This window comes from Drosophila subpulchrella, chromosome 3R, assembly GCF_014743375.2.
Source record: "Drosophila subpulchrella strain 33 F10 #4 breed RU33 chromosome 3R, RU_Dsub_v1.1 Primary Assembly, whole genome shotgun sequence".
Lineage (NCBI taxonomy): Eukaryota > Metazoa > Arthropoda > Insecta > Diptera > Drosophilidae > Drosophila > Drosophila subpulchrella.
In genome coordinates, this window is record NC_050609.1 from 11522496 (window position 1) to 11546176 (window position 23681).

The 23681-nt window shown below is 40.5% G+C and overlaps 1 protein-coding gene and 1 long non-coding RNA gene across 2 annotated transcripts; one reads left to right on the top strand and one right to left on the bottom strand.

The window, feature by feature from the left end:
- Window positions 1-894: 894 nt before the first annotated feature.
- LOC119562364 lies at window positions 895-20155 on the bottom strand. Its single transcript, XR_005221811.1, has 3 exons — window positions 19922-20155; window positions 1363-1435; window positions 895-1268 (listed from the first exon to the last, which is right to left on the bottom strand). It is a non-coding gene; the product is annotated as an uncharacterized LOC119562364 (long non-coding RNA).
- On the top strand, window positions 9694-22514 carry LOC119562355. The gene is made up of 6 exons (XM_037875522.1): window positions 9694-9882; window positions 18696-18768; window positions 19405-19764; window positions 21127-21364; window positions 21436-21748; window positions 21814-22514. Exons 4-6 carry the CDS (start codon window positions 21151-21153, stop codon window positions 22304-22306), a joined length of 1020 nt encoding a protein of 339 aa, XP_037731450.1. The 5' UTR covers window positions 9694-9882; window positions 18696-18768; window positions 19405-19764; window positions 21127-21150; the 3' UTR covers window positions 22307-22514.
- Window positions 22515-23681: the final 1167 nt, after the last annotated feature.

The following is a 23681-nucleotide window of genomic DNA, read 5'->3' on the forward strand; positions in this document are numbered from 1 at the left end:
GATCATTTTTTACAGAAAAAATAATCCTTGACTGGAAATGTAAAGGCTTAGGACGAACACGTTATTGCATGTAAAGTAAAAAAAAATTATTTTGGTATGCATGTTCGATTTTTTGCGTAAAGCTCATAAGGGGTTAACTTGAAAAATGGCTGCGGTTGGCAGGATAATAGCTTTGCAGATATAAACGCTGTTGCTCCTGTTTCGACTCCCTCTGGTGCGATTCCGATGCGGATCCTGCTGGAGATCCTGCTCCTGCTGACTCACCTTGGCACGTGTGCTTAACGATCGCTTCTGCAGCTGCTCGCAAGTCAAGTCGCAGGGAAATCGAATAAGGACGAAGATGGAGTTGGAGATGAGGATGAGGAAGTAGAGGCAGCTGCCAGGAGTTCTTAATTTCGAATGTCCCATCCAGATCCGAAACGAGGCGTCCTGAATGCGTCAGCAGATTAGCTCTGTCCGGGTGGAAGCAACACGTGTGCGATTGTGATTGCGATCCCATCCAGGATACCCTATCCCAATCCATTCCCCTTGGCAAGCCTATTTTTTTTTTTTTTTAATTTTCTATGTCGAAGATCCCCTGGCCTTAATTATTGTTTACCTTCGCATCAAGGTTACGGCATAATGATTATGCCCTACTTGATTATTATTTCATAATTCCGCCGCCCTTTGTGTGCCTCTCTACTTTCCCCGGCATGTCCTGGCATGCACTGGAACTCGATCCCGTTGTCCTTGAGCCGCACAAAACGATCCCTTATCCGCATCCTTTGTTGTCCCTTGATATACGAAAACATGCCTTGCCAACCCCAAAAAATTTAAACAAGGGAACACCCGAATTTTAAAGATTCCAAGACCTAGGCGTATAATACCCTGCGAAATGAAGTGAAAAGTGTTTGGCTAACGAGTGGTTTTGTGATAACTACCTTTTCCTATGAAGAATTCAGGCAAATCAAATAAAATAGTTATGTGAAAGAAAGTTTGAAAATTTCACAAGTCAAAAAGATTGTGATTACCAATTATTTCATTGATTTTGGTGGGATAAAGAATGCCATGTTGTGAACGTCAAAAAAATTATTCATAATATAATAAATGTAAGCTTAGTAAAATAGTTTGTATTTTTAGAGTACCATAAACTCCAGTTTTTTAAGATACACGATCAAGGATCTTTGTAGCTCACATTATCTGAAGGAATCTTAATTGCGTACTACTTTTGATAGATTGTAATCATCCTTCCTGGGCTGCGCATAATCCTTTCCTCGACCTTCTGTTGTCTGTGGATAGGAAATATTAAATTGCGCATTCCATTCGCTTCTCCTTCTAAAAACCTTGCCAAAGTTGAAATTTGGTACATTTATTGCGACTTACTCATCTCGAAGCCTGGTTCTTAGATCTCCCAATTTTGGGGTGGATTTTTTACTACGAAATCATCAGCAACGCACTGAAAAAATAAAAAACTTAAAATTTTGTATAAATAACTTTAAGTAAACTATTATTTATAAGCAAAGTATTTTCATAGCTCGAATTTATAAAACTGCAATGGATGAAAATCACAAACAAAATATTTTGTTTACATATTATATCGTTGGATTTACTTCGGTTTTATCTATCAATATACCATTATTAAACGTTTAGATAAATAAACAATTTTTTTGCAGTGTAAAAGCAAAACACCGTCAACTGGAAGACCTTGGCCCTTCACCAACTGCTCGGATTGGAAAAACTGTACCGAAAATCGCTTAAAAGCGCGTAAAACATAGTTTGAAAAGCAATCAAAGGAACTACGCATTTCGATTTGATCCTTGCTTGAATCATATATGTGCTAGCATTGTTTTGTATAATTTATGCAACCCCAACCCCAACGCACAATGCCATTGAAAGGGCGGAAATGGGGTGGCTCTACTGCGCCTTCCTCCCCCCTTCCAGCATCTCCATTTATGGGGTAGTTCGGAGGCAGGATGGTACACAAAACAAAAAGAATGTATCGATTCTAAGAATAATTAACCCTAAGTCATATAAAAAATTATAAAATAAATACTATAATATTATCACATAGCACATTCTGAAAGGATGTTAGTATGATACTCTACAATCTAATATTCTAATATTATATAAAGGATCTTTATAAAATACTGAATTTTATTTTATAATATTATTTTTCCGAGTGTGCTTTTAATGCTATTTCTGGTGGATACCAGAAAACTCTGTTGCGTAGTCCTGCTCCCTAATTCAATTGCGTCGTTGAGGGATTCTCACGCTGGATTTTCCCAGTTTCTGTCCTTGGCCCTGCCCTTAGCCTTATCCTTGTCCTTGTCGTTGTCCTTGTCCCTGATCCCTGGTCCTTTTTCTCTTTTTCTTCCTTTTTCCTTGGTGGCTTGTTGTGTTTTTGATTTGGGTAGGCCTCAGTTGGTTGCGCCTTTGTGGGCATAATTATGCCTCCGTTCTGGAACCACCGAGTGCATTCTCATTTAAATCCGGTGCAGTGCAACATTTCTTATATCGCATTTCCGCTTAATTGTCTGCGATTGTAACAGGCCGAAAGGAAAGGAATGGAAAATAATAAAAAGGAAGCGGGGAGGACGAGATGATCGCGATCATCCCGTTTCGCAAAAGCTCCCGGCAGCTGTTGTCTCTTATTTTTGCCAAGTTTATGCGAATCGCCCCGAAATGCATAAACATATCAAATTACGACGATCGAATTTTGTAAAAACCGGAAGTTTTTAAATCTCTGTCCGAAAGACAAAGACCCAGAGATCATTGGCGGCATTTTCTCTTTATTTTAATTTTCAAGCAAATCTTTATAAATTTCGACATTCTTTAGCTTAATGATGATGCACTACAAGATCATCTCTGCGGCCGCCCTTGAGTGGTTAAAAAAAAGAAATAAAGGATCTTATTTTGTAACGAGATCTTGAACCTTGCGTCCCATTTCGATCGCTTGATTTGTTTTCAAGCCACTGCAAACAGAATTTCTGTTACATTTTTGTCGAGCTTAAGTTGGGATCTGTTTTTATTGAACAAACAGCGGCGATCGCACTGCAAACAGCTAAATCAGCACTCATAAAACAACGAAGATCTGTGAAGCTCAGGCGGAGATTGGGGGAATCAGTAGAGGAGGCAGCGGCATTACCTCTAAGCGAGGTTCAAGTTCATTGACATATGGCTTATGAATATTGTTTTATAAAATATAAAAGAAAGTTATTTTTAAGCGAAAAAACATCGTTGCAAAGCATACATTATATTTCGGCAGTATTTTTTTTGCGTTTTTTACAAAAATCGTACATATTTCCAGAACTACAAAATAAAGACTATTAATCCTGATATCCTGATATTTTAGTATCTCTAATACCTAACTCAATAGCTGGTGGGGATGTCCTTATCAGTAATGCTTAGAAAGGTCTTCAAGCCTTGCCTTGTTTCTATTTTATTTTATAATATGATATGTAGCAGAAAACCCTCACTAATCTCGTTCTTCTTTTAATCCCCTTTCCCAAGCTCAAATTCCCGCTGATCCGGCTGATTATCCCCCTGCTGACAACGCAAATCCATCAAGACTTAATGCATGCTTGAGTGCCTCACTACTGGAAGATTTCGCGCTTAGATCTCTGTACAGCCATATGTATGGGTGATCATGCCAAATTTGCACACCATCGATCGATGGATGAGGCAGCCGCCCGAGGAGGGTTATTCGCGTTAACAACTTCATTGCACCATGGACAAGATTGCGAATCGCAGGAGATCGATCAATATACTTTCACCTTGGCTCAAATGAGTCGTGAAATTAAATTCATTCTTGCGCAAGATGTCAGAAAATGGTTTATGTTAGGGATCGTATCGAGATGGTCCTTTTGGTGCTCCTTCTATTGTCCCTTTTTGCACTAAGCCGCAAGCAAATTTGTTTTCCGCTCGAGATCGATCATTTTTGGGACCGTAAATCACAACAGGATGCGCAGGACCAGTGTCCTTTTGTCTTCGGCTCTGCCATTGTGCTCGAAATGTTGTTTTTCTTTTGGCTCTTGTTTTTTCCCTCTACTGTTTGCATTTCGAAATGCAAAATATGAGCAAGAAGAAGCGGCAGGAGAGAGGAGAAAATGCTGACCGATCTTTTGGCGATATGCAAACATCTGCCTTTGGCCCGGTTTACTTGTTTTTTTTCGACCACTCCACATCGAACTCAACTGTACCCTTGTACCCACAGAGAGATCTTGGATCACTCTCGTTCCTCATCAATTTGCTACGTGCTCTACCCGGAATCCGGGCAAGGATCATAGTGGAACCGATCACTCCACACCTGTTATTTAGGACACTATTAGCTACGTGAGCGCGTCTCGCGATATTCGCTCAAGAAATCTCAAGACCACATAGGATCTTACATATACATACCCAAACAGCAAACAAGAAAGGTTTCAGCCAAACCTGTTGGCCCGCCTAATGCCGCACATTAATTCAATAGGCCACGAAGGAGGATCGTGGGTTCGCTCATGCATGTAGATCACCACAGCGGATCAAAATAAATATTCGAAATGCAGACCAGGACCGAAAAGAGTCGGGAAAAACAGGCCCAAAACAGGTACAGGTAGTCCAAATCGCCCTGTCTGCGGCTCGTCTGCCGGATTAGAGTTAGAAAAAGGATCGATGAATGAGCCAAGGATCTCGCCGATCGCCGACTGCCGATCGACAATTGAAGTGGAAGCCCTTACAGGGTCCATTCTATTCCATTCCAATCCAATCGGGCGGAAGTAACAGCTGCTGCCTCTTTGGGTCTTGATCTGCATCTTTTCGGTCCTTGTAAGATGGGCCGGCAGTTATCGACGCTGCAGCTGTAAAATCCCCAAAAACAACAGGCTCATAAAGCCGAAATCACTTCGAAAGTTTCGCTCCCACACAAAAGCTTCCTGCGGCTACGATCGTTTGGATGCACTGGGCCAAATATCTAAGATAGAACTATGCGATGTTCTAAAATACATTCTAAGTGGTATTTTGCTGTATCTTAACATAAAAATTTGTAAAGTGATTTTTAAGAGAAATTCAACTCCAAAAGAAAATCTTTAGAAAATTTCTTATCTTATTTACATTAAAAACGATTTTAAAATTACTTGGAAGATAAGATAAGTTTAGATAAAGTATAATTAATATTTGTATTATCACTAATTAATACCGAACAGATATTAATATAAGATTACTTCCAATACTGCTCTTACTTAATAAGCAGTGATGATCTTATTTTCACACGTCTTTGCAATTTTGAAAGCTCCTGACCTGCTTTCTTTATAAATCTTCTTGCAGTGTGTCCTACTCTCTTCTGAGCCTTGAAACGATGCATCTCTCTGTTTTGGGCCCGATCTTCTTCTTCGACTGCTGTCGTTGTCGCACCTGTCGCACAATTTATTTTTCGCCCAAGAAACAAAAAAGCCCAAAAAGCAATGCAATAACCACCAAAAAAATAAGGAAAACCAAAAAAAAAAGAAGCAGGGCAGCAAAAAGCAGTTGCTTGATGTGCAGCGCATATCCGTTTGTCTTTAGCTTCCTTTTGGTAATGACGACAGAGCCGAAAGAAGCAGCTGCCGTTCCAAAAACATGGCCAAGACAACAGCAGCGAAATGGTATGGTATGGTCCCGATCCCGAGATACTTGGATGTACATATCTGCAGTCTGCAGTCTTCAGAAGACCCAGACGAAGACGCTTCCCAGCAGAATTGAGCTTGGGCTTGTAATTTGCAATCGTTCACATGCTGTTCTTGTCCGATTTTATTTGCTTTGCTTTATTTTAGATGCTCTCTTGTGGTCATAAAGTTTATCTGCCTTCCTGGACGAAACCAGAAGGAAAACGATTGCCAAAAAATATATATTGAAAATCGCCTTCTGTTCTGTTTTTTTCATTCAGTATCGGTGAGAAACAAGAAAAGGTTCACAGCCCTTTTCAGCAGTTGTAGATCAATGTCACATTTATGTTTTGATTTCAGATTTATAACTTTATTAAAAACGAACAAGAGGACCTACATTTATGTGCATGTTCCCTGACACTTTGAGTTACAGATTTAAAAGGTTGGATAATAGTTTTCCAATAAAATTGAAAATACGACTACTGACTACTACTTAAAATAAACTAGTTACTATTAAATCCCAAGTCATGTTTTCAATAAAAATGTTTTACTGTCAGGAATAAATTACTTTAGTCTTCTTTTCTAACTCCGTTTCTGTAATTAATATTATATTTATAACACACCCAAAAATGCCAATCTATCTCTTTAACTTAACTTTGTTATTCATATGCATGTAAAGGATTTCTTATGACTTGTTGAAAATATATTACAAAAAAAGCCGGCATTCCCAAAATGGTAAGTGATAAGTTGCAACGATCGGTTTTTGTGTGTCCAATACTTAACCTTAACCCCTTGTTCCCCCTTGGGTGCTACTGCGGAGGACGCCTGTGGAAAATAAATTGCTTAGACAACATAAACAAATTACAGCAAATTAATAAAGCTGTTCGACGGTTATTTAATGGGCCAGAGGGCAAACCGAAGAGGGGATCGCTGGGACGAGGCATATAGACATATATCCAGGGATCGGGGTGACGTGGCATCATGTAAACGATAATGAAATGGGGAGGAAAATACTATAGATATATCTATCCCCTACACGCCATTCGATTTTCCCTTTTGGCAGGCACTCGTCAAAATGGGTGTGAAGACGCTCGGCGGGATTAGGCAATTTGGCATGGTTCGTTAGGAGGTTTGTGCTCGCTTGGTCAAAACGGAAGAAAAAAATCAAAACATAATTTCCAACGCTTCGGAAAGGGGCGAAATGCAGGGGGAGGGGCAGGGGCAGCACCTTTGTACCGTTACCGGTTCCATCTCAAAGACGCAAATGGTGGTAAACTAGTTTCGCCGCTGGATAGTTGGCCTTCGCAGCTATACTTCTACGATACCTTCGCCCTGACAATAGAAATTAGAACTACAGGCAAGCAGGAGCAGGAGTAGAAAGGGAGGAAGAAGAAGAAGCAGAGGAGTGCGTAAGCCGCAAGGATCAGAAGGATCTGGAACTGAAGGTACAGCTGCCCCGAGCATGACCTGAGCTTAACCCACCAAACACAAGATATTGTGTTAAAAAAAAACCATTGAAAAACATTTATTGTACTTGATAATCTATAAGAAGATATAAATACATCGAACTTGATCATCTTGGAATAGTTTTAAAGATCTTTTTTAACTTTTATTTTATCAGTTGTACCAACTTTAATAACAACTTTTATAACCATAATCGAAATAAAAATGTAATGTACTTTTTTCACCATTATTTTTTCTACTTGGCAAACTATTAAGATAATTGGTGAGATACTATAAGAAATAAATTTGTTATAATCTGACGCATACTTCACACAAAGGGTTAAGAAGCTTGGGGGTGGGGGAATCAATTGGCATTCGGCAGATGTTGTCCTGTGGCGCATCCTTTGTAATTAACAAAGGAGTACGATGGAGACGGCGGAGGAGAAGCCCCGAGGCACGGGTTAAGCCCATTAAAAGTCCCCAACAACAACAACAATAACAACGACCCGAGCCTGTTTGTACAGTTGCCATTGGGATCGCTCAGTTCAGTCAGTCCTTCAGTAAGTCAGTCATTCAGTCTCTGTTTGGCATCACCTGCCATCGCCATCGTCCGCTGTCTGTTAATGTGTTTAATGATGCCCTGGCCATCGGCGATCTCAGTTCAGTTTTCATTTATGCTAAATTGCGGCTCGGACTCTTACGTAGTGCTGCCGAAAAGCTGAATAATTAGCCACATATATTATATAAGAAGGAAAGTTTCACTAAATTTTAACATAACATTTAAATGTGATCATAAGAGGGTCAAAAGATTTGATATTGGATTACAAATCTTCTAGTATCGACATCATAACGTATCATATGGAAAATTCTTGTAATGCTCTTGCCTAAAATTAGGAAAATAGTAATATTTAAAATAAGAAATCTGTACAATTAATATTTTATTAAGAGTTTTTTTTTAAAGTATATCTTCAAATGGTTTGGGGTTTAGAAACAACATAACCCAGCGGTACATCTCGAACTAATAGATTCTGTTGCTTGGATCTGAAGATCTGGAAACATTAAACTGATTCGTAATAAATAAGGCCAGATAAAAGGGTCTTCTTAGGTAGTTTAAGGAGCCATCTCGCACCTGGCAATAGCCAAACGATCAGCGCTGCTCAAGGTGTGACTATGAGACTCTGTGCCATTCCAGATGTGTCCGGACATGCCTCGTGCCTCACCGATTGTCCTGATGCGATATGCGGGCAGCGCGGGTCTTCTGGTTTCTTCATCGATCTCTAGCCACGCGCCGCAACTTTCCTCGCGACTCTCGATCGAGGGCTTGCTGCCGATGCACCTGCTCTTCTACCAAAACTAAAACCAACTGGCCACCGAATGTGGGCCGCCCTAATGGAGTTGTCCCCGGGCCCAAGGTTCGCAACTTTTACCAGCCCGCTCTGGGCGATCATTAGCTGACAGAGGCCTCACTCGCCAGACTACATTTTTCGAGCCTTATGTTTTATTTTAATTTTCCATTTTTTGGGTATTCAGTGGGTCTTCTAGTCATTTGGAAAGGATACAAAAGCTTACGATTTGGGGTTTCAAAGTTGAGTTATCTTCAGAAGATGTTAAGGGGAACTTCTTTCGGAATTATACTACTATAATCACTATAACTACTATAACTTCCCCCTCTTTAACTTAAATTATTTCAAAAGTAAGGATAAGTCACATCAATTTTTTGTAAGAATAAAAAATATTTGTATTTTTGCAAGCTAAAAAAAAGTATTATATTGCCAAACATAAATTTTTATAAGGTCCCATTCTTTGTAATCTTAAGCTTACTTTCAACTAATTTAATACCTTAGTATGTGTGTTTCTGAAAAGTGATTATATATTTAAAATAAAAACGTGAACTAAAAACAAAAATTACACACAAGTTTAGAGAGGCCCTTAAAGTCCCTTGAAATAAATCTGTAACATTATTTAGACAGCTCCTTTTGTATGACATAACATCCCTTATTCTACAACATTCCAAAACCCTTGTTCGGAAAGCCTTTGGTCCTGTCCTGTGAGAGTATCAAGCGATTCGGCGCGGAGAGAGAACAAAGATCGAGCTGCTCTTTGTAGCTTGTCGCTGTCGCCTTGTAGCTGCTGTCGCCTTGCGTTACCCCTTACTTCTCAAGTAATAGGTATATTGTTTTGACAGAAAAATGAATTAGTTTCGATTTTGTTAATATGTATGAACAAGTATGTTGTTTAATATAAATTCAAGACGATATGGACAATCATCCATTCCTCATTCTTCTAAAAAATTTAAACCCAAAGGACTACAACTACAGTAAATGATCTTAACTAATAATTTTAAGTTAATTCTGCTATTTAAATAGGGAGTTTAAATTAAGAGGCTGCAAAGATATTTTATGACCAAAAATATTTAATATAGTAAATTAAAAAAAAAAAACTTAAAATCAAACACCTTTGATAAACAATAATCCTGGGTATCTGATAGTTGCAACACTCAAGAGTTCTGTTCCTTTTTGCAGTCGCTGCTTCAGCCCGCGCTGGCAGAGAAGTTCAGGAGTGAGAGCGGAGAGCCGAGTCTGGGTTCTGAAGTTGGATTCGGATTCGTTGAGGCATCGAGCTGAGTCGCCGCTGTGAAGGAAATTCAATTGCGCGCAATCCATCGTGTGGCGAGGTTGTGTGCTCAAAAACCCTCCTAACTGCCAACTCCTGACCAACAGAAAAAAGTACAAATAAGTAAATAGTGACCAAGTTACTGCGGATCGAGGAAGTTATTGCCTTGGGCCCCCGCCCCACGACGATGGTGTGTTAAACATTTCTGTGTGCTCGTGTTTCTCTGTCGGTGAGTTGAGTGCGCGCGCTATTTTTATTTGTTAACTGCAGAACACAGAACCGTTAGTCCCCAAGTGCCCTCCAAAAACTGCAACAACGAAAAAGAAACATCAAAAAACCACGAGAAATCCCCAAAAGAATCTGTGTACAAGTGCAAAGAGACAAGGCGGAGAATGCGCCCGAAAAAAGAATTTAAGAAAGAAAAAAAAACATTTTGCTGGGTGCGGTGATCTTGAACCCGGGCTCAACTCCGCGTAACGGTGCATCGGAAAGGCAAGTGCAGGAGGAAAATGGGTGAAGAGATGATGGAGAGGAAGGATGAGGATGTTGCATTTCTTTTGATTGCTTGTGTATCATCTTCGGGGATCTCTGTGCGCCCACTCTTTTTGCGGGCATTTTCCGCTCATTTTTGGCGCAGCCTCCCAAAAGGTAATCTCCCCAGTCCACAGTCCCCAGTTTCCACAGCCTAGCGTTATAAAACTGCCGTTAGTTTTTTTATGTTTAACCGTTTTTGGGTGCAGCCAATGGCAAGCAGAGTGACTCTTCTCCGGAGATAATTACAGCAAAAGGTGCAGAATTTATGTTGACCATCAAAATAGTTGGGAATAAAACGTTCGGCTAAAAAGGCTTTTTGCGCCAAATTATTGTCTTTATAGGCGGGGAAAATGGCGATTTTCCTGTCGCCTTTTGATTTATTTACATGTGCTTTTCGCCTTTTGGCGGGCCAAGGCGAGAGCACAAAGAAATAAGAAGCCATTCTTTGTGCAGAAGTCAAACAAACATTCTGACTCATTCTCTTCGTAGCGCTTAATTCTTTTTTTTTTGTTTTTTTGAAGACCCATCGCGGAAGAAAGAGCGAGTGAAGTTAAAGTAACGGACAAGGAACATCAGCATCGTCATCGCCCCCAGTTCTCCTCCCTTTTCTCCTGCTCCTCCTGCTGTCCCCAACATCATCACGTGTCGCCAGCTCTGTTCTTCGTTTACACATAAAACAATATATGTTCTAAAATGATCTTAAGAATCGGAATCTTCAGAAAGTTCACGGTTGTTCTTAGATCATTTTGATCCGAAAATATTTCAAGATTTTATTTAATAGCGTTTTAGAGATTAGAGGCTTTTATATTTCGTTTAACTTTAAAACTATGCAATCCTATTAATATCATATTTGTACCCTTTTCTCTCAGTGTATACTTTTTGCCCTGGCCATCAGCCATGTCAGCGCCTTCATTATAATAATTTTTATTGCTTTTGCATAAATCAAAAATCACACAAAACGAACCAAGAACTGGCAATCGTAAAATGTGGAGAGGCTACAAAACATAAAAGGTGCGTTTTTCGGCTGTCTGCACTAATTTCGCATAATGTTGTTGTTCGTTGGATCCGCGTATTTTTTAAACTTTTTTTTATATATCCTCGCTCTGCATTTCCGTTACTGTTGCTTTTGTTTTTGTGCCAAATCATTGCGGTCTCTGCATACAAATTCATTAGTGACGGCCCCCATTCTCCGCTCATTTTGCTCCTTTGGAAGAATTCTCCTACTCCACCTTCTCCTCCCACACACACTCTCGTTTCTGGGAATCGCCGTTCTTCTTGTTGTTGTTGTCGCTGGAGCACCTTTCTTGCAGCGGATTCTGCAGGAACTCACACGGTGCCCTCTCTTCTCAGACCCTCGCTCTTCGAAGCCTCCTTGTTCTTTGCTTTTCTGCAGAATTATGCTCCAAGTCTTCGGGCAGCTTTCTTTTTGTGTGTTTTTCGGTTCACAGTTGATAGGTAGAACCAGACCTTTTCCACTTACATGAAGATAATAGAAAAGCAGAAATTAAGATTTTAGAAAAATGCTAGGAACCAAATGAAAAACCTCTTCTAGTAACAAACTTTAAATATAATTTACAAGTTTAAAAATTGGTTGCTTGTAACGAAAGCTTTGAACTCTAATATTAGTGACTGCAATTACTTACATTTCCCTACCCAGTTCATTACTCAATTAAAACTATTTTTATAAGTCATGTAAGCACTTTTCGTATCCCATATCAAACTCACACAATCTGATTTATTGTCGCATTAAATTCCCATAGAGTCAACCTAACCTCAATACGCAACAGCCCCCTTCCACCAACAACATATCAAATTAAACACATCTTTTATGTAGCACTTTCGGATTCTACGAAAACAAAGCACACATAAAATGAAGTTCACATTTTTTCCAGCTGTATTTCCAATTTTTTTTGATGCTGGACTGATTACTGTAACCAAAAATGTGACCCGATAGCTCCCCCCTCTTGACAATTTGGTCACTAATTTCGGGGCCCTCTACTCCGATGTCTGAACCAAACACAGTTGTCGGTAAAATTTTATTGATCTTCGTTTTTTCTGCACAAAAATATAAAATTGTTTCATGGTCGATGGCTGTTGCTTTTGTTGTGTGTGCCCGACGAAATCGAAATCTCGCCAAGAAGCAAACGGCAATCGGCAAATCGAATTCAAAACGCGTGTGTGGTGGAGGGAGGAAATCCCAGATCCCAGCAGAAGATCCCTGAAGAGGGCCCAAAGAGACGACTCCAGACTTGAGACGCGCCACGACGATAACAACAACAAAACAGCAATCAGCAAATACTTGGTTTAGGCTGACCAAATACACTGGGAATAATTTAAACTACCATTGAAGATATTAAATCGAACTGCTATATGATTTGACATTAGAATATTACATGTTTTGACCCATAGTGAGGTGTATCCCAAATTTCAGAACTAGAATTCAGAGAATCATATATCACTCTTTATAATCTTCAAACTTTTTATCGGAATCAAATTATGAAAGTTATGATACAGTTTTGTGGATAGTTTTGAATGGACAATATTTGCCATTAAATAATGGTACATTTTTTATTCCAGTGTAGCCACTGTCCCATGCCAACAGCCACAAAGGGCCGCCCGAAAAATATTTTTATCTTGATATTTCTGTTTTTTCGCCGCTGTTTGTTGTTGTTGCTGTTCTAAATACGCCAAAAGTTGCTTTCGGGGCATAAATATATGTCTTTAGTGTGGCATGTCTGGTTGCGTTTTTGGAACTTGGTAAATGGGGCAAAGGCAAAGGCAAAGGCAGACCAAAGACAGACCTGACCAAAAAGCTGGACTTGGGATCCCAAACTCCGGCAGGGGCAGAATTCATGGAATTAGTTAACGATTAATGATTGGATATTGATTTCGGTCTTGTGGCCTTTGAGCGGATCTCTTTCGCGACTTCTCTCGTCCGTTTCGCTTTTACTACTCATTAATTTCCTTTAACTATCTTCGGGGGCATTAAAAACACCGCTGAGCAAAATTAAGTTCCTGCCGCAACATCTTATTCGTTTTTGGCTTCTTTCTCCATTGAAGGCATTTTACATAGTTTATTTGCGTTGTTGCCAACTTTCTTTTTGAGAGATTCTCTTCCTTATAGCGTCGCTAACTGCTTTACGATCTGAGCAGACATAAAACTCGCTGCCAAGGAAGATAGCATTCTGCCAGTGCCAGAAGAATGGAATGGGGATTCTACGTCGCTCAGTTCAGTTCAGGTAGTATTCTTCGTTTCTGGGAAACTTAATTTGTGCTCCTGGCCGCCATATCAAATTGGCGCTATCGAATACCTAACACGGGCCATACACACATACCCGTTTGCATATATAGACAATGCCCCATATAACTATGAGGCACAAGCTTAAAATTTGCTTAGCTTGGTTTCTCCTCTGCGAAATTCGAGGCTTAAATTCTTCTCAAAGAGATTCCATTTGGAGCATCCATCCCATAACCCATACCCTAAACATTTGCGTAGAAACTCCCCAAAAAAAAAGAGAACAGCAATTTTAATTTGTGTGAGAACTTTGGTCTTCGGGATTTCGTTCACTTTAAAGACGCTGGTGATCAGGGTACGACGGGGGGATTAAGATGGCGCATATTCACCGCCGATCATTAGCTATTAGACCGACTCCTTGGCAACAGGCCCGATTTCTTCAGCGCTAAGATTGTGAGCCACTAAAGCCGCGGAGTAATTGAGCTGTTGGAGCCTCTTCCAGGCCCAGTCTTCAGTCTCCACTCTTCAGTCTCCCGTCTCCAATCTGCCTGCCATTGCTAACGAGATACGCCAAACTATTTGGCAATTAGCGGATAATAACATTTGCTTACACATTTGCAAAAAATAATGAAAAACTTTGTGGGAAGATGCCGAGCCAAGATATTGCACTATACGACGTGTAAATGATCTGTATGCTTTTATGAATCGATTCTAACATTCCTTTAGAATAATAAATTTAATAATTTTACTTTTATGAAATTAGAAATTTCATATCTTTCAAGTTTTAATAATCTTAGTCGCTTAAAAATGACTTAGAAAATCGTTTATAATAGCATTATTTTAAATTTATATAACCAATTTCTGTTAGTTTCCATTTCCCCGATGACAATTCCCCAGCGAAAAGCTCTTTATAAAGAACTTAATCTTTCTATATGAATGAATGAAAAAAATATTTCAGATTACTTTAGAATTCTTAGAAAAATTTTAAAAAAGCAGATGTGGATGCGGAAGTTTTATAATTGTGAAATATAAGTCAGATATCGCACTTAATTATTTTAAAGCTAAACTGCCGTTAAAAACGGTTCACAAATCCGATCCTGTACCAAATTGAGATAATTTTTATTTTGCAATATAAAGTAATGGAATCAAGTCGAAATTCGCTTTAAACCCAGTTGAGAGTGGTTATTTGACTTGGGACACAGCCTGCTTTTAACGTTTGTGCCATTAAACAAAGACTTCTGCCACAAAACCGAGCTCTGCCAACACTCGAAACCCGCTTGAAATGAACAATAATTTCTGATCATCCTGGTGCGTCTGGGGAGGATTCCTTTGGACCTGAGCTTCAGAGCACAGATGTGGGCAATCAATTGGAGAACTCGCAGAGCGAACCCCAATAAACGATGCGCTGATGGCCGACCATTTGGACTGATGACTGCACCACGTCCAGGGAGAGTGGCCCATATTATGCCATAACGATATCAACCAAATGAGTGTGCTTCGACTTACAAGAGAGGTCTCTTACAGGGAGGGAAAAGATACAAAATAATTCAGGAGTAAAGTATACCTAAATTCAATCAGTAAAGGTGTTTTAAAATTAAAATTTTTTAAATATCAAGAAATTTGTAGTATTTTATAATATAAAAGATTTTGGTTATTCTGTTATCTTTGTTCTTTTCACATTGTGCTAGTCCTTAAATCCAATTCTTCATAGTTTGAACATCTATCTCTTCCCGATTGGAAATAGACTTTTTGCCAGTGCAGATATCGCCTTGAAAAGGGGTTGGCGGATTTCAGGAGACATGCCCACTCGTGGTGCAGTCGCTCTTTGTGCGCCAACTCATATTAAACCACCGTTATGCATATCAGCCACACAATTCTACAGAAAAGAACAGAAGAGTAGAGAAGAGAAGAAAGCCGGGGAAGAGATCGCCACATATCGAATGGAGATTGGCGTGGCCGTGGCGTAACCCTTTAATTATGCCACATACGAGTACGAGTCTACAATCCACAAAGATCGTTCTAAGCCGGGCTTTTTTTGGGATTGGAATCGGGATCTCGGGCTCACCTCTCGACGTCAACGCCTTTCGAATGGCACTCTGGGTTGGTCTTGGTCTTGGTCTGGACTCTCGAGTATAACTCCTCTGCTACTTTCTAAAAATCTGTCCGGGAATATAAATTGCAGCCACGTTCTCGCTCCTTTTGCTGAGTGCGAGTCAAAAATTCTGCAGCACTCTGTGGCCGCATCTTAATTGCATTTCGATTACGCTGCTGCAAAAACAAACCAACCGAAAAAAAAATGGTCTTTGCAGCCAGTAGAAGAAGCTAGAGCAAATCAAATCTGCGAGTGTTTTCGCAAATATTGCTGGCAACATGTTGCACTTGCGAACAGGCCCGCAGCAATTGGTAGAAGCTGGCGTTGCAGCTTGAGCCTGCCAAATAGACAACAGATGAGACAGCCAGGCACGGCCCAGTCCCCATCTCTGGAACGCCTTTTATGCTGGGTCTGGATCCCGAACCCAAAAACAGGTTCCACCGACCATGGCCAAAGCGATGGCCAAGTCTGGCCCGAGAGCCTCGGCTTTTGAGTTGAGCCTAGAAATTGTAACAGCCAAGAGCGGAGGTTCGGTTCTCAGGCGGCAGACCTTTTCTTACTTGTCCTGGGCCCATTTAATACAGTTATTTTTATTCGCGGCCCTCGCTCGTTCTACAGTGGAAGTTCCATTGGAAAAACTTTGCTTACATTGTATTTATGCAACTTACACAATATTCCCCTTTTTTCTAGAACTCATACTGTACTATAAAAGTTTATCCTACGGATTTTGTTATCAGTTCTAAATTCCTTTTCTTAAGCAAGAATGTCTACTCTTACCATACTATTTCCGAAGTCATTATGATATTGTTTTATTAACATTTACAAGCTTTTAGAATTATATAACTATTACCTAGTTTTCTCATTTCCGAAACCAATCTTTATTGTTTGTTAAGCTGTAGACCGTTAGCAGGATTATAATAATTAAAATGGTTGCAAATTATTTTAGAAACTCCAACATTTATAGATTAAAGACATACAGGGGCTTGTTCATAGGAAGTTTCACTGTAGCTCTTTCTCTTGGAGAAGCAACAAGTACATCAACAATGGGAAATGCAAACGGTTTTTGGCTGGAAGTCATGGCCATCCATGACCATTCCCGTTCACTTATCCCTGGCTGCCATCGAAGCCGAAGCCTTCGATGCTTTCTTTGGTTTGGCACTGCAGCTCCTGCTGCCTTCGCTGCCTCTCGAGTCATTAAAAATGATTCTACTCAAACTAGAACAGACCAGCGGCCAACGAAAAAGCTGGCGATTCTTCTGCAGAGGAGGAGACATGGCCATCATAAATGTGCAGGAGAAAGGCCAACAAACCGAACTGTGAATGCCCTTAATGAGCTCATCTTTTAAGGCTGATGAGAAAAGAGAAACCCGTAACTTACGGTCTGCAAGAAAGACAAATGGGTTTCAGAATGAAATGATAGGATAGAAAAAACATTACCAAGAGCTATGAAAATACAAGAACAAACAGTTCTAAAGTAATAAAACTAAATGTATTGCAAATATTTAATTCATATAGCTAGACTCACAAATCAATTGGGTTTATAACGTTCTGTCTTCAATTTAATCAATTAACATACCTTTCCAGAGATCAAGGCGAATTGAATACTGGCTATTATTTATTCTTTCCAACCTCCTCATATATTTCCATCGCCCAAAACCAAATATCACCTCTTTCCGAACTAGCTCGCCTTTAATTCCTGTGGGGATTTTCGATCGCGATATGGAGAAATGTGTGTTATTGCTGACTTGTCAGCTGTTGGCTTGAGCAAATATTATTACATGATATGATGCACCACCACCACCACCACTCCACTCTATTGCGATCCCCACCACCGAACCACTCCAGTTTTGCCCCCCAACCCGATCCCAGCCCCATTCCCCAGCAGCTTTTTCAATGAATTATTAGTTATTTCAAATTTATGTGCCGTGCTGTTTCTTTTCTGCTCATTCTACTGTCTTGGCTCTTTTTTTATCGTGCGTCTATTTGCGTTTCCGCTTTCCGATCTCAAAGACTCGGACTTGGGGTCTCTTCTGGGCCTGGGCCTTTCGTTTCATTTGCTCAATGACGAAGGAGAGGGCCCCGAAGACAGAAGAAGAGAGCCTTCGTGCCGTTGGGGGCGTATTTGCCTAACAAAAATAAATAAATATGAATTTATTGCAGCGTTTGTTCATTGCTGGATTCGGTTCTATTTTGTTGTTGTATTTTCTGTGTCGCAGGGAACAACATTAAAACCTAATGCCGTCTTGGGCCACGAAAAGCCCCAGCAGCGATCAAATAAACAAATACTGAGCGCAAGCTCCGCTTCACCATTCCCCCAAACGATATTATTAGTATTATTATTTGCTGGATTTCATTTGGGGGGCAGATAAGCGAAATACGCTGGGGCTCTGAGAGTCAGTCAAGAATCTGTGGAAAAGTCCGGAAAAAGGGGTAGCGCGGGTGGGTTTTTAGTAAATCTTTTCTGCTGCCCTGGCAATTCTTCCGCTCACCAGCTTTGGTCTTTTTTTATGTTCCTCCGCCTCCGAGTGGTTCTGGTTTCTACGAATTTGTCACGCTTTGGATTTCAAATTTTGTTGATGTTAGCCAACTGTTAATGGACCCCGCAGCATACTTTCATATACATACAAGCTTCCTCTTGCCAAATGATGTGAGGCGTAAGTAAAAGGTATTTAACGCTTGATTTTGCCCAGGGTTTAATTTTACCTGCTCTCGATCCGATCCGAAACTCCCACTCCTTCAGTCAGGACTATTGTTGGGCATCTTAAGCCCGCACAAAGGACACTCAAGTAGGGGCGGAAATTTAATATGAAGCGCTCCTTATTTTTTTTGTTCTCTGTTTTTGGAAATATGAGATTTTTAGGCTTTGATCACTGCTCCCATTGTTTGTCTACCTGCCTACCTGTTGTTGGTATTATTTTTTTACATTTTTATCAAGATGTTCACTGTACTTGCTGAAACTCTATATTCCCGACCTGTAATGGCGGAGGAGTTTTCTGACAATTATGAATATGAATTTCCCGTAGGACGGGAAGGTGTCAACGTTTTGCATTTTGAATAAACATTGCACTTGTCCCGGCCTATGGGCGGTTTGTAAGAAGCAACGTAAATTACTTTTAAAATTGATTAATAAGCATAACTAAGTTATGAATTTTAACTTATAAGTTATTTTCTGTCATTTCAGATCTCTATTTTTGAATACTCTTAACAAGACTGTTCTTTTAATTATAAAATAATATGTACATATATTCATCCAGGTGAGTTAGCTTTCTATTTGTTTCATGTATTATAACCCGTTTTTTATGTATTCAAACCCTTTTCTCACATCCGTGCACATGTTTTCACCCTCAATGCTTCATTTTTCATAAGTAACATTTAAAAATTTCCCAACCGCGCGCGCAATTTGGGTACTTTTCATCCCTTTTCCGTTGTGTGTATGAAAATTTCCGCCGCGTGGTTGCCACTTTGATTCGAACTGACAGCGCTGCCACCTGGTGGTGCTGTCTACTAGAGATGTGCACGTGATTATTGTGTGCTATGAATATAAAGTGCTGTACCGGTGAAAAAACAAGTTAAATGAAATAACTTAGAACGAATAAGGAATTTGCTTGGAAAAAAACCGCAATGTAGCAGAAATACGAGTGATTTATGGATATTTGATTTGTTTTTCATAATCGCCAATCACGCGCGAAAAAGAACGACTCACGCTCCCATCTCTACTATATGGGGTTCGGCGCCTGTGTGAGCGAGAGGGTGGATGCGCGCGTGTGCGAGTGTGAGTTTGTCTGTTTCTGTCTCTGTGTCTGTGGGTGTGTGTGTGTGAGTGAGTGCCGCTCTCTTGCGGCTTGCCTCGTCCGTAATTCGTAAAATATAAAAATAAAAAATTTTTTCAGTTTCAGTTTAAAAAAAATTCTCACATCGACTAGTTGTGCGTGCAGGCAAAAAAGACAGAGCATCGCGAGCAGCGAAAGAGAGCGGAGAACATCGCCTCGCCGTCGGAACTGAACTGAGCTAAACTGAGCTGAAAAACTGAACTGAGCGTCGTGTGTTGCGCAGGCAATCTTAATTAATTTATTTACGTCTATATTGATTTTTTAAAGTAACAGCCACAGCCACAGTTAGCCATAATAGCCAGCTAGAAAGCAAAGGCAGGCGGAAAGCGAGGCGGAGCAAAGAGCGCGCGCTTTAATAGGTATAAAATTTATAAAAATACACACTAAAATCAAACCTGAGGCGCGTCTAAATATTTCGAGGTGAGTAAATCTATAAAAATAAATTAAGATATATTTTATAATTTGAGCATGCTAATGCTATGGCTGCCAAATATAAATATTGTTTCTATCTTACTAACTGGCCTGCTTGCTTTCTTTTTTATTTAAGTTTTAGTTTTCCTTTTTGTCTTTTGCTCACCGTAAATTAATAGTTGTCTGCAATTGTTTATTTAAAGTTTATAAAGCGACTTTTTATGTTTATCTGTGTGAGCAGCGCAGCTGGCGTCGCTTAAAATTAATATCAAGCAGTTGCGAGAGCGTTTCTGTACTTTTTTTTTTTTTTGTTTTAAGGTAGTTTGATATTTTTACGGTATTCGCTGGCTTTGTTTTTATTGCGCTGCTGCCGTCGACGCCGACAGTGCGCGTCGTTCGCTTAGCACCACAAAAGAGCGAAAGAGCGCGCTGAAGATGCAGTTTTGTTTTTATATACACACCTACGCACGCGTATATATACATGTAAACGGCTGCGACTGTGTAAAAAACCATGTACATGTCGTGAAAGCGGATGCAGATTAGGGATGGCAAGCATCGATTTATCGAGGCGGTTATCGTTAGTTTTAACTACTATCATTCCGGCGTTACTTTTATTATTGTAAGCATTAGCAAATGAGCGAGCGAAGTTCCAGTTAATGCGTCTTCATTCTACTTTATAGTTTGTTGAAAACCGGTATCTATGTGTATATCCTGAAACAGGATGCAGAAGAGAGATAGCAAGGCGACCATCGATTTATCGAAGTGATACGATGGCATAAAAACCACAAAACCGTTTTACGAACCTCCAGTCACTATGGTCTTTTTTTCTTATAAACTTCTTTGCTATCCAACTTTGTTTTTTAATTGTTTATGCTCCCTTATGTTGAAAAACCGGTAACTATGTATGTATATCCTCAAAATTATTCCCTCCTTTCTGTGTTCTTTTCTTTCGCTGGATCTTTTGTTTGTTTCTTTTTTTTTAAGATATTTAAGCTACATCAATTATCTTGCATTTTTATATAGAGAACGGGAAATATATTCTTAAGGACGGGTGATATCAGAATAATTTTTAATATTACTGTCGGCCGTCCATATCAGTTCAAACAGCGCTCGTAAATTCCGTATTAATGAAATTTACATGAATGAAAGCAAGAAAAAGATTAAATAAATTCAGAAATAGAAAATTTCACAAAAATGGTTTATTAAATTAAAATTTAATAATCAGTAAGCCTGGCATTAGTCGATAGTATCGCATGAAGCATTTTTTATCATTAACAAAAAAGGAACTTAACAATCCATAGTTAAATTAATCAAAAAAAAATATTTTAAATGGAAAAAACTAACTTAAAGTCTGCTTCTAAAAAAATCAAGGTTGGAGGTGAATCTGGAGGAGGAATGGAGCACCTGACGCACTTGTATCCGCCACAACTGCCAAAGGGGCGTGGCCGGCCTCGGGCCACATACGCCCAGACGGGCGAATTCGATCTGGGTCTGATCCGGGAATACCGATCGCACCCAGTGCTGTACGATCGGACCAACAAGCGGTTCAAGGACAAGCTGTATGTGGCCCAAATATGGGAACAAATGGCCCACAAGCTGGGCTACGATGGTGAGAATGTGGTGAAGTCGGTCTTAGCCTGACAGGGATTAATCACAGTTTATTCCCATCTCTGTATTTAGCCACCAGTTTAAGGGAGCGTATGACTACGCTGAGGAATCGCTATAACATTGAAAAGCGACGCGTCGAAAACGGTCTTTCCACACAGGCTTCCCAGTGGCCACTCTTCGAGAGCCTCCAGTTCCTGGGGGATCACATTCGGCCCAGACGCAGCTTTAAGAACATGAGCATGAAGGAGGAGGATGAGGAGCACTACGAGGTAGACGACTGCCAGAGCGACAGCAATGGGCATATGGCGAGCGTGAAGGACGAACTGGAGGATGACTGCACGATCTTCGATTGCGAGCAGGCGCTGCCAGTGACCACAGTGCTGGGGTGAGTCCACAGACCATTGATAAAACCCACTCCCGCTAATGACCAGACCTGCGCTCTCTTTTTAGGATTCCCCTGAACACCTCTGACGAAGCCAACAAGAGCCAGCGCTCCATGAACGGCGACATGGCCAATGGCAAGGGCTACAATCACTTTGCGGAAAGCTATCATCGACGACAACAACAGAATCAACCGGAGTACATCATCAGTAGTCCGATGATCAACCATCCCAACAAGAGCATGAAGCGTGGAGCACAGCCGGCGGACGACCATCCGTCGAAGCGCCGGGCAGACGAGGGTCTGTCGATATCCGGTTTCTATCCCACACCACCTCAAGCACCCCCCTTGCCGGCGGACTATGCCAAGTTCCGGGGATTCGGCGAGTTCATGTGCCACTCCCTGTGCGATATGCCGGCGCCCACTGCCTTGCGTCTGGTGCAGAAGTTCACCCGCGAACTGGTCCAGACCTCCATCCGCAGCGAGGGCAGCGGCGGCAAACGGAAGACCGATCAGGTCGATCCGGTGGACCAGAGCAGCGAGTCGCAGGAGGAGGACGAGTAGATTTTAAGTTGCAATTTTTAATTACGGGTAGGGATATTGGCACGCGTGTCTACACTTATGCATATAGCATATAATGGCCGCATCAATGACAGATTCGATTACTCCATATATGTTTTAATTATACTCTTTTAAGTCTTCTAGCCTCGCAGTAACGGGGGTGGAAGATCCAAGCATTGCATTTCATTTATTAACATAATGGAAAAATACACTTATTTGCTTTGTTTTAAAGGCAGGGGAACGGGTCGACTAATCCAAATTGATTAATTTTCAGATTTCGGCAAAAGCATTATACTCTATCTGTAAGATGCACATCTGTAATGGTATAGAATCCTATAAATCCTATATAAAGGACCATACATATTTTAAACAATAATTCACTTCATGGTTTCATTAATGAGTCGCAAGATACACCGACCAGCTTAAGCTCTGTGGGATGAGATAAATGACCGATGACCTTAAACATGTAATGCATACAAACTATAATTGGATTGAGGTCCGTTTTTTAGTAACGATCTCTATTAGACCATTGTATGCAGGAGGACTATATGCTTGCTGTTTGGATTGTAAAAAGGAAAACGAAAATATTTTGAAGTATTTCATTTTCTTGCCAGACTGAAAAAGCAAGTAATAGAAAGGTCCTTAAGTTTTATTACTTTCTGTATGCGAGAACCACCTTGAAAGCTTCTAAAAGCTTTCAACTAGAATTAAACACTTTCGGCCCTTGGTCCTTGAAGCTATGCCCTTCTCAAGCTAAACTTTACATGTCACCATCCTAAGAAAATTCCTTTTGGGGACATTTTTCAAACCAGTCGTGCCGTAGGCTATGAAGAATGCAATGGATTGCTTACGATCCTAATAAAATACCTACCATTATGATCAAATTTATGCCACCCAGAACCAGTGGAGGTGTTCCCGAGTAGGATGCTGATTGATGTCGTGGGACGTCCAACGCATTAACAAGACCGGGATAATGCCAGAAATGTGTGCCGGGGAAAACTGGAACCTGCGTCGAAATGGGCAGCATAGTCATTGCCAAATGAAGTCTGAGTAGGCACATCTCCATTTGACCAAAACTGGGTGGGGCCTCCTGGCCATTTCTATGAGCATTTCCCCTTGTTTCCTTCTCTTTTTTTAATAATGCGTCTATATTTCTTAATTAAATTACAGCTCCTCGCATTTGGGAGTGAGTGTGTGCGTGTAATTACAGTGTTTATGTGGCTCTGGACATTCCTGGCTCCTTTTCCCAGTTGGCTGACTTGGCTTATTGATATCGCCAAGCCAAGGCAAGGCCCACGGATCGCAAAAGGTGAGTGGAGTGGTGAGGAGTGGAGTGGAGAGTGAAGTGCATCCGAGATGAGAGTGCAGTGGTACATTA